This window comes from Nanorana parkeri, unplaced genomic scaffold (assembly GCF_000935625.1).
Source record: "Nanorana parkeri isolate BGI_ZX_2015 unplaced genomic scaffold, ASM93562v1 scaffold1612, whole genome shotgun sequence".
In the NCBI taxonomy this organism is placed as follows: Eukaryota; Metazoa; Chordata; class Amphibia; order Anura; family Dicroglossidae; genus Nanorana; species Nanorana parkeri.
The window spans coordinates 22,706-34,824 of record NW_017307880.1 but is presented as its reverse complement, the minus strand read 5'-3'; the positions used below and the strand labels follow the sequence as shown (position 1 = coordinate 34,824).

At 42.8% G+C, this 12,119-nt stretch overlaps 1 protein-coding gene across 1 annotated transcript in view; it reads right to left on the bottom strand.

Annotated features, from left to right (window-relative positions):
* Positions 1 to 12,119, bottom strand: part of NAGLU (N-acetyl-alpha-glucosaminidase) — a 44,261-nt gene that overhangs the window by 12,803 nt on the left and 19,339 nt on the right. Inside the window, exon 2 of the mRNA XM_018570849.1 lies at positions 385 to 532. Within this exon, the coding sequence (XP_018426351.1) occupies positions 385 to 532 (148 nt within the window). The remainder of the gene's footprint in view (positions 1 to 384; positions 533 to 12,119) is intronic.

The window sequence follows — 12,119 nt, the reverse complement described above, 5'->3', positions numbered from 1 at the left end:
AAGCTATATGGAGGCTCCTGGAAGACAACTGACAGAGCTGTTTTAGGTACACCCAGCTACTGCAAAACATTTTGGTCACCTCAGAGCAAAGTGGAATATTGTCTCTCCTGAGTGACTGCTATGGGTTACTGCACTTTTCCTTATTGAATAAGCTTGCGGAGGTTGAAAAGTTTTACTAAAAAACCTGTGTCAGCAGTAATAATTACTATAACATAATGGAATTCATCATTATAATAACCGATATGCACAATGCATGAAGGTAACTGAAGGATCTGGTTAGAGGATCACAAGACACCGCCATGAGGTATATTTGGCCTCTAGGCCCAGGTTCGAGGGTCACTGCTGTGACGGTAAGGAGTAGTGCACCTCATACAGATGTCTTACCTTTTGCCATATAGCCTCCTGCCCTGTGAATGCGAGGGGCATATTGATTCCATTAAGAGCCATCCAGTCTATCTCCTTCTCCCATCTGGCCCAATCCCACCAGACAAATGAATAACTGGAAGTGCAGACATTCTGGTAGTACCGGAACCTATAACACAGAGCAAAGAAATAAAGTAAGCACTTTACATTGTTACTTTAAATCAACATTTAGGCTGTCATCGATGTTAAACTTTTTGAAGAAAAATTCCTGCCTAAAAACACATAGCCCAGGATGACAGAATAGCTTTATCTGTGCTCCTCTCTGATTTTGTTTTCCCCATTTCATGGTATGCCCTGCCAACTGCCATTCCATTGTCCAACGAAACTGCCCATACTGGCCACTGAAATCTGTATGTCGAAGTGTAGGAGAGCCTCAGAATTAGTCATCTAAAAGGAAGGTTCAGTACATTCCTGAAGACCAGTGTTAGCTCAAGCACATGCCTTATTATGGCTCGTGGCCCTGTGCACAGCATCACAGTCAGTTGTTAGCCAGCAGGTATGCATGCATTCATGTTCAATCACACACATATTAGCATGCACGCTTGGTGCCAAATGGCAACTGACAGTATGCAGAGAGGTTTACAGCTTGTTCCCGACTACCTGTGACCCAATTAGTCAATCTGCGCACCTGTGTACGACCCGGCCAGCCTTCTCACTTTTTTGCCTGCCTAGTGGCCTCTGAATTCTGTCTGCCGCCCTGTACCTCAGCAACCATCTGTTACCAACCTTGGCTTATGGCCCTGATTCTGCTCCTGGTTCCTGATTTGGTATTCTGCTGCTCAGCTGTTACTGACCTCGGCCTGAGACCCAGACTATGCTTCTGTTACCCGGTCTGGTACCCCAGTATTCTTGCGTTTGGTCCTGGTATTGCAGCCTACAGTCATCTGATCTAGAGACCTGAACCTCTGCATAGATCTAGTTCAGTCTGCAACAACAGCACTCATGCCACTGTGTCCTCACATTCCCTGTCACCACTTACAGGGGTGTTGATCGAGAGGTGCAAGAGAAGCCCCCTCATCAGTTCAGTCTCCACCCAAGTACGTGATATAATCTGAGAAGAAATAATCCAAACATGATCTTTCAAATTTGCAAAAATATTATGAAACATGAGTTACGGCGGACCATATAACTTTGTTTAAGCTGTACATCTCAAAATGCATGTAGAAATTGATCGATATTAGAGATAATTGTTAGTTATAAACCTTTATATCACAACAAAATCTGTTAACCTGTGACACTATGCCAGTTAACAGATATGTATTATATGCATCTTATAGCCAGATGTCTTCCTTGTAAGCTTTCATCTGAATCCAGAACTCTGTTACCGATGTGTGTACAGTATTATATCTTAAAACCCTGAAAGTAGCCCTGAAGAAGAGGGTCTTGACCTCCTTGAAACATGCTGGCCCGTTTCATAATATTTAGTTTAAAAAATATCAAAATGTGGATTATTCCATCTCTAATTATGTTATGTTGCACTTCTACTCATCGTCATCAAGATCCAAGATAAGAAGGACCTCCATTTAGGGACACTTCCTTCCATTTGAGCAGCCTAAATTGTATACAAACACCAACAAGATCACACTGTATCTTAATAAATCAAACTAAAATCTAATCCAGTGCACCACAACCACCATCAAAATTTACTAGCCACCGAGCAGTCTCAATAGAAAGGGGGTGGCATCTGGCAGGGTGGGGGAAGGTTTACTGGCTAACAGAGTTAGGAATTCTGTATAATCACAGTAGCTACAGTACACATCTCCCTATTTCCAATCAGTTAAAAGTGTAATTCCAAAAAATAATCATGCATTTTCCTCTCTCACTTCATCATGATCACATTCAATCTTCCGAGGCAGGTTTAAAGTCAATTGATATTTAAAAATTCGTAGCACTGACATTTGTAAATCTTTCTTGCTATAGTATTCTATAATGTACTGCACAACAGACCAAAAATAGGAGGGGGGAGCACTCTGTGCCAGTCAGTGTTCTATTGCTTTGCACGCTGCTGTCAGTCTAACAATGTAATCATGCTCGCAAGAGGTATAGCTCTGGGATGGCCTTATCAGTGTGCTGCCGGTCCTACATTGTCCTGTAAGAGCTTGAGGAAACCTCTGGACTAAGCTGTATTGCTTAAACAGGACCTTCACCCTCTTCAACGACTTTCCATCATTTTCCTCCAATAACAAGACTGGCTAAACAGAATTACAAACCCTTCAGTCAGGTAAAACAGATGCTTTATATGTACTTCAAATACCGTATGTATTTAGTTTGTCAGCAGTTCAACTTTAAGCAATTGCAGACAGCCTGACAGAATATATAAAAGCGTTAAAATATTGGCATTTAAAAAGGACCAACTTCAACTCTAGATGCCATTAAAATTCTTGGAATCTGGCATGCATAATGGCACACAGGGGGGGGGGGTCAGGAAGTTACAGCTTGAAAGAGATTACAGATGCCTCAGTACAACATCAGGATAATTTAGTATTGCGACACCGCATGCCGAATGTTAATGTAAACATTATGCTAGCAAGTCATTGTGAACATTTGTAAACGCTGTACTGAAAAGTTTTATAGTAAATGAAACATTCCTTGATCATTCTGGTCAGGCCTGGGCAAATTGTATCTTGTACTAGTGTGAGTATGCTTGCTTGTGAGATAAGAAAAAACTTGTCATTTCTAACAGATATTCCCAGTGGTACAATTATGTAAAACAGCATATAGACTGCAGTGGTCTAGAGTGTGTAATATACAGCACAGTATACAGAATGCAGGTATCTATATGCTGGGCTGAAGGGCTGTCCCTATAGTCTTTGCCACCTGCTAAAAGTGCTATAGCTTCATAGTGAAAGGTCTGCAAATAAATAAAATCATATAATAATTTAAAAAAATACACACAGAGGAACACACTTTTGTCACTGCAGACAATGTCACAAACAGACACGCATGTAGTGAGCAGTGTTCAGGAATGCCAGTCCTTGCACCCACCGTTGATGATTGGGCACACAGCATTGGAGACCCACATAACCCACTTGAGTAGCAAGCACAGCAAAGCACTTTCTCCTTGGCCGAGTCCATTCCACACTGCTCTCCTGCCTACATTTCCTGCCCATATGAGCCGCCTCTACTCCTCTTTCCCAGTCTTCCTGCTCCTCCCGCCGCAGAAATCAAAGCACAGCATGCGTGACTCATACACGCTGCGCTTTCCTTTTTACTCTAGAATGAATAACATTTTGGAGATGTGAATGTTCTGATAATGACCAGGCAACCAGACCTAAAATTCAGGCATTGTCGGGTCAATTCCGGCAAGTTCCCAGGTATGCTTGTCATTCGGGGGGGGTGTTTGGGGTTGAGGAGGTGGCTGAAGATGCCAGACGGCATGGTCAGTGGCTCTGGCGTCCCACCCAGCTCCCTGGTGTCCTGGCGGGACACAAGCCAGAGCATCCAGCTCTTGGCAACCGCTGATGTCAGAGAGCTGGGCGGGATGTCAGAGCATCACAGGTTGCTAAGAGCCCTTAGCAACCTGGGATGCTGTGGTAGCCCCCCGTTCCCCCCACCCAACGGCCCCCCAATGAGATGCCACTTGAGGCAACCGGCTCAGGCTGCCTCATTATAGGGATGGCCCTGAAGTGCTGTATATTATATACTCTGTAAGAGGGGTAGCCAAACTTCAGACCTAAAGCCTTTGTGAAACTACACATTCTATCAAGCAACTGACTCTGGGAGTCATGTCTGTCAGAGTATTGCAATGCCTAATGGGATTTGTAGTTTCACCATAGCTAAATTACATATTCTAAGCAAAACATACTGAGCGCAGTGGTCTAGTGTATGTAACATACAAAACACAGTACATTGTGTATGTAGCGTGCATCCGTGACAGCGGAGGTTGAATGACACTGACCATCATCGAACAACAGAAGAGGACATTGAGGGAGGGCTGGGGCGTGGAGAGTGCAAGTAGTGAAAAAAGGAATTTTATTTCAAATACCGGAGGTGGAGGGGAATGATGAAAAAAATCCAGGGTTCGGTTTGAATTTTTTAGGTATCTTCTGGTAGGTCCTCCTCATCTACTCTAGTCTGTCCCGAATGCTACAGATAATAATACTCATACTATAACACCAGAAGCATTCTTTGCAGCACTATGAACTACGAGAGCATACGTTGATGTAATGATGTGCAAGTATGCTTAAAGCAGAACTCCAGGAAGTATGCTTTTTGCACACATTAGTCCAGCTTGACTCAGTTTTTGTACCAATATCTGGAGGGCTGCTGGGGATGCTGAAAATCAATGTAGTAGTCCGCTCCACATACAGTGATTGCAGTGAACTTCCACATGCTGCTCCAGCGGCATCCCCTTTGTACACTGAGCACAGGGAGTCACTCACTTGGCACTGCCACCATTCAGGCTGAATGAATAAAATAGAACAGATTCCTCCACCCACACTAACAGCATAGATGAATGAATCTTCCACCTGTATAATCTAAAAACTTCTATCAACTATATACTGCAAGGCCCCGTCTGATTTGATACAAATTGAATGATTGTTTATCCTCATATTACATAATTTGGGTAAATCTAAAAGGAGATTGAACACATGATTTATTGTACAGTGTATGGCCGGCATTTACCAAAAAGCCTATTTGCTTTTCATAGGCACACCATCTGTGCTGTTCATTTCACTGAGGTGACTAATATTTTACATAAACATGGCTCTAAAAAGTCCCCAGTGTGTGTGTGTGTGTGTGTTTTGAGTTAAACATATGTAACATTATCTGCTACCGTGGGGGGTGACCTCCACCTTGCTGGATGCCATATGATAGCATCTGCATTTGTTTAGTAACTTCCCTAATGGAACAAAGAGTAAACTCGGCTCTGGTTAGAAGATGGACTATACTCTACCAAATACTCCGAGTTGCAATGGGACACTGCAACTGTCACACGCTGCCTCTATATACCAAGAACTGAGTGATCATGATCTCCTTCTTTTAGAGAGGAATTACTGTCAGTCACCGCTCCCTGCAGGGATTCCCTCCTCTTCATTCCTTCAGCACTTATTAGAGGGACAGACCGGGGAGGGGGCGGGCACAGCTGGTTCTAGAGAGGCAGAGGCAGCTGTCAATCAGGCAGCAGGGTGGATCCCAACAATATTGTCAGAAGCCCTCAGAACTGGATGTGAGGAAGCCAGCTCTGGACTTCATGAGCTGGTCAATATGGTTTTTTAAAGTTTTTATTAGCCAGGTAAAGTTCCTCTTTAACATAAACATATTGAAACAATTTGAGTGTGTATGTCCATGGGTCAGAGACCCTGAACAGCCTTATCTTGGGGGAAAAAATAAAATAATGTTTGGCTAAAAACATCTGATCCTGGAGAACAGTAATACAGGTGGTGCTGTCCATCTTTCCTATATACCTGAAGACTGTTGTCTGATCGGACCAATTCAGCCAAGGACCAGCTGAGCTCTATGGAGTGGTGACCAAAGTTTAGACCAATTCTGTTAAAGAGAAACTCCAGGAATTTAAAAAAAAAACCTTCCCTTGCAGCGGGGCTACCCCCGCACTACAAGGGTTGAGTGCTTGTTTAGTCTAGGGGGCTCAATTAATGCTGCATTATTCACATTATCCTCAGTCCTGCAGAGGATGCTAGACTGGTCCCTCTAGCCTCTACTCCCCTGGGCTCCGGGGGTCTGAGGGCCACTGACGTCATCACGTCTAATGTAGATCCATTGACTTGCATTAGCGAGGACACCAAGGGGCATTCCACAGCCAGAGTGGAGGAAGAGGTGAGCACTGACTTTATTTGAGCCCCCTAGAAAAAAACTTAACCCTTGCCGTGCAGGGACAGCCCTACCGTAAGAGCAAGTTTTTGTTTTTTAATTCCCATAATTCTTTAAAGAAAACAAAGGTAACATTTGTAGTTTATTATGACTTCTGTCCCACTATTCCTGCTCAAGGTAAAGAAGTAACCATTATGGCCAATGTAACATGTTCAGTTTCGATGGGACGCATGTTGTTTGTCAATAAGCCCACCGAGCTATAACTTGTTATAACTCAGACGGCAGAAACTGCTCTGGAGGAAATGCTTGTGTAATCATCTACATAGGCTAAAACCTCTGGAAATTATTAGCAGCGGAAGGAAGAAAGACAACAGACCTGTGAGAACTAGATGAAGGTTTATTGCACGGGAAATTGGCTTTCTTCTACCTAAATGACATCTAATGGTGATCATACACATTATAATCTCCTTTACATTTACCAACACTGTAATATGAAGACAAACCTCAACAATCCAATCAGACAGGCCCTTGCACTACATAGTCAGTGATAGATCCAACGAAGAGTGTACAATTAGTTTGTACGGCATAATCATCACAATTATGACAAATCACGGCTTGAACTATCTTGCTTTGCATGTAATGAGTCTATCTCATATATTAGTGTCACCTTTTAAGTTGCATTAGTGAAATAAATGAACTTTTGCACAATATTCTAATTATTCGAGTTTTACCTGTATGGTCGACTTAACCACTTTACATCCGGAGCAACTTTTTCAGCCTTAAAATGGCGCAAAAATTGACAGTGCCCAAAATTGCCCAGCAGCGATGCTTTAAAAGCCTTTACAACTCATCAATTTAGTGAGTACTACTGCTACAATTATTGCCCTCACTCAGTTTGCAGTAATATGTAGCATGTGTGGTGCAATTTGCATTTAAGGGCCGGTTCACACCATATCCAGTGGGCTCCGGCACGGTTAGTGCCCGGAACCCACTGGATCACATAATTAAAGCATCTTGCGTTCTGGGGCGGAAGGGGGTGTGGTGGTGCCATTCATGTCAACGGCACTGAAGGCATGCCTCCCGCCGGCATGTGATCGTCTGCACCAGAATGTGTGGTACAGCAATGCACGCGGTCCAGTGCGATCGCAAAAAATAGTGCAGGCACACTTATAATTAATGTTTTTTTAATGGGAGGTCACAGTTATACTTTAGGTTTGTTAGGGTGTTACCTATAAGGCCTGGATGTGGGAATGCGTGTTTCCGCACTGCACGGGATTGCGTGTGACACGTGTAACTTATTACCATACGTCGTGGGGTGACGTGATTTAAAAAAAAAAAAGGGTCATGCACTTCTCTTCAGTGTGTTTTATATGTGGTAGGCCGGCCATTCAAATGAATGGGCTACTCTACCACAATGAATGTGTTAGAATATAAAGTAACAATACTTGCGTCGATCAGCGCTGTAAAACGCCCAGGTGTGAACCCGGCCTTAATGGCTCTAAAATTATTGCTCTCACGGCGATATGCAACATGTGCGGCACATAGGCGGACCTAAAGCATATATGCGTGTGTATGTGGGGGGCGCAGAATTTTTTTTTAAAATAAATGTTATGCTTCTTTATTTTTTTTATCTGTGGATTTTTCAAGCCCTGTATATTATATATATATATATATATATATAACACACACATACACATACATTTGTTCAGTTTTGGAATATACTCAAGCAGACTAACATCCATGGTTTTGGTTGTCTGGAAAGAAGTAATACTAGAAGTTATTTGCTGCACATATGTTATTCATCAATCATGATGGTAGAGATGGCTAGAACCTCCCACATTCCTAATTACGAGGAAAGCTGTGTGAGGGTTGATTTGCAGAATATTCGAAATCAAAGTTTATGAAGTGTTTACAAACTATGAATTATATCTCTTTACTGTAATATTTATTGATTAAGTTATTCATATAAAAAGGTGCCCATACACTTTACAACCCTCGCAAGACTTTTGTCTTGCGAGGGTTTAAAGTACTTAAAAAAACGTACGATCTGCCCATCTTGGACAGGCAGATCGGGCTTGCGATGACTGCAATGAGGGGCGGGCTTGCGAGGACGGCAAACGGGCAGTGTGCGCGTGCGCACACCGGCCCGTTCGTCTGTTGCTGAACAAGCAGGCCACTAACTCGCCGAGAATCGTACGATTCCCGGCGGGTTTTCCAGCCTGCTTGTTCGATGGAAGACATGCGACCGTACAGTAGAAACGTTTGCACGCCTTCCATACACTGTACGATTCTCGTACGAGAATCGTACAGTGTATGGGCACCTTAAGAAAGAGCATTGCATTATGTATACAATATTGATACATGCAACATTATATGGTTTATATGATAGTTGAATGCATTTTACTTATAGTATAGTATTTTAAGTATAGGAAAAAGGTGGGGGCATTTCTTTCCCCCCATCCTCCTCTCTCCTACTAGTAGTCGAAGAGTTCCAGATTTCAGCTGAGGACTATATGTCCCAGAGCTGTTATGTTTTAGGGCCTGTTCACACGACGTCCGTTTTCTGTGCTGACCTGATCCATACGCTCCTGCACTAAAAATGCATCCCAATGTATCCCTATGTGTTTTATGGGCTACAGATCTCACGTGCGCAGTCCGTTCAGATTACGACAGAAAAAATACTGCATGTCACATTTTGTACAGTCAGGAAACGAAAAACGCACTGCACTGCAGCTAACATACTGACAGCCCCACTTTTTTTTTACTGGAACGCATAAAAAACGCGGCTAAAACGCTGCAAAACACATGGCACCGCGTCTGCTGATCCGCACCTGATCAGGACCTGAAACTCATGTGAACAGGCCCTTAAAAAGACTATTCATGGCAGAAGGGCGGGACATTCTCACAAAGGAAAAAGGGACCTATTCTCACATTCTAGGGGTCTTACACGCGGACACACACAGTAAACCTTTAGGCCTTGTTCACACCAAATGCAGAGCAGATCTGCATGAGTTTCTGCACACGCAGTGCAGTGGGTTGTGCTGCGTTTTTGATGCGTTCAGGGTCATTTTTGGTTAAAAAAATAAATACATTTTAGTTTAAAATGGGCTTTCAGTACGTTTGCATGCGTTTTCATGCGTTCCAGAGCAGGTAAAATAGGGCTTGCTGCAGTTTTTTACTTTTTTTACATGCTCTGGAACTGAACGCTGTGGTGTGAACTAGAGCCCAAAATACCATTGGAATACATTGGATGCAGTTTTGATCCGGTCTGTAAAGGTGCCCATACACCTTACAACCATCGCAAGACTTTTGTCTTGCGATGGTTGTAAGCTAATTAAAAGCTCATACGATCTGCCTATCTTGGACAGGCAGATCGTACTTGCAATCATCGCAAGCCTGCCCCCCTGAGGGGAGGGCTTGCGATGACTGCAATGAGGGGCGGGCTTCCGATGACTGCAAACGGGCAGTGTGCGGCCCGTTCGGCAGTCGTCGAACAAGTCTGCTTGTTCGACGGAAGACGTGCGACCGTACAGTAGAGACAGTCACACGCCTTCCATACACTTTGCGATCGTACGATCGCGGGATTTCCCGCGATTCTCGTACTGTGTATGGGCACCTAAACTGCTCTGCTCCTGGAACGCGCTTGGTGTGAACAAGGCCTTACAAGAACATACTTATACATTTACATAACTGTTTTTATATTTTGTTTCATGCCATTTATCTTCTAATCATTTGTAACTTTGTAATTAAAACACATTTTTTTAGTTTTATGCAAGAATGGAAGCAATTTTCTCTTTTAAACTTCTTCCACCCTATATCTTCAAAACAAAAGAATATGATAGATCTATCCATCTATATAAAAAAAAAAATCATATTTAAAAAGGAGAACTATGGGGTTAGGGCTTTTCCCCATAGTTCTCCTTAGGGTAACGGGAAGACACAAACTAGCGTCCTCCCGTCACCCTAAGCTCAGTATAAAGCACTCACCTCGTAGTTCTCCTTTAACAGAATGGTACCGCATGTAAAACGCGCTGCAAGGCATGTGCAACGTCACATCATGTCCTCATGTCTTATGCAAGCCAGAAGACCTCCATAAGATGTGATGACGTCAGCGATCCTTAACGTGCCCATACACCTTACGATTATCGGACGAAACTTTTCGTCCGATGATCGAATAGTCGTACGATTGTCGTACGGTAGCCCCATCCTGTCCCGATGATCGCAAGATTAGTTTAGCCGTAATTAAGGAATAGCACCTGGACGAATTGCGGTAATTGATTTGGCGTATTTTCGTTAGCGCAAGCGCAGTGTAGAACGTACGACTTGACGGACGGAAACGCCAGCAACCTTGCGCAAATCGTACGATCTAGCAAAGTTTTCAAACATGCTTGACCGTCAAAAGTCGTACGATTGTACAGTACTGTTGGTCGGACACTGTAATGCACACATACGATTATTGGATGAAAAGTCGATCACATACGAAAAACGTAAGGTGTATGGGCACCTTTAGACTGTCAGAGCCCAGAGGAGAAGAGGCCAAGGGAGTGGTCTAGCAGCTCAGCAGGAGTATATCTGCTTTGTTTGAGCCCCCTAGAAAACATGTGCACTTACCCCTTGCAGTGTGGGGGTAGCCCCATTACAAGGGGAAGTTTGAAAATTCCCAGAGTTCTTTAAGAGTAATTAAAGTTACAGCTCCAGAAATAAGTCAGTCACAGAGGCAGCCTGGTTTCGTATGTTGCAGCTATTGGCTATTGTATTCAGCTTGTGTTGTCACCCGTTCCAAACTGATCCCAATGATGACTCACCACGGCTGCACCCTAACATTCTTTTCTCAATATAGATCATTAACACTGGGTGTTATACTGTACTTTAACACTTTCTTATAGGATATAATAAAACTTGCAATGAACATATGAGCAATCAAGTTAAAAAATTAACCCACTGATAAAAAATATAGGGAAGAAAGAACAACCGACAAAAATGAGAAACCAGGAAGCGATTCTTGTCAGTTCTCGTGACTGTTTACAGAAAAAGAAGTACAGCAGTAGAAAGACTGCTCTGTCATGTCATCAGTCAGTGGTGTATACAATACCGATTCATTTTTGTAGCCCGGTGCTTAAGAAATGCTACATTGAAAATTACAATAATTTAGCTGTAATGAGTGTGCACATAAAAGATTAGGAACTTTGCATTTCTTTGGGCTGTGTCATGCTCACAAACCTGTACTAGGTGAGATTTCATCACTTTGGAGCAGAGGTGGGCAAACTCTGGCCCTCCAGCTGTGGTGAAACTACAAATCCCATCATGCATTGGTCTCTGGGAGTCATACCTGTGGCTGTGAGGTCACCATTGAACATCTTGTACATGAAAATCATATCCCCCCTTAATCTCCCAATGCTTTATTTGCATTGAGCAGTTAGTCTTTGTTGTATCCCGGTTTCCGTCAACCACTGTGGTATATTTTGTGTTGAACTACCGTGTTTCCCCGAAAATAAGACACTGTCTTATATTTTTTTTCCCCCCCAAAAAACACAGTAGGTCTTATTTTCAGGGGATGTCTTATTTTTTTTAATGTGCAACAAAATGTACAACACTTCAAAGTTTTTCATGTACAACAATCCAAAGTTTTTAATGTACAACAATCCAACGTTTTTCATGTACAACAATCCAAAGTTTTTCATGTACAACAATCCAACGTTTTTCATGTACAACAATCCAACGTTTTTCATGTACAACAATCCAACGTTTTTCATTTACAGCAATCAACATTTATTCATGTGCAACAGTCTACATGTATTCATGTACAAAAATATACCGTACATTTATTCAAATACAGTCATGTCATCTTCTTCTGGAACATCGTCATAACTCTCCAAATCCCGAATTCTCGCTTGATTTTCTTGCGACTCCAATTCCTTTAGAAC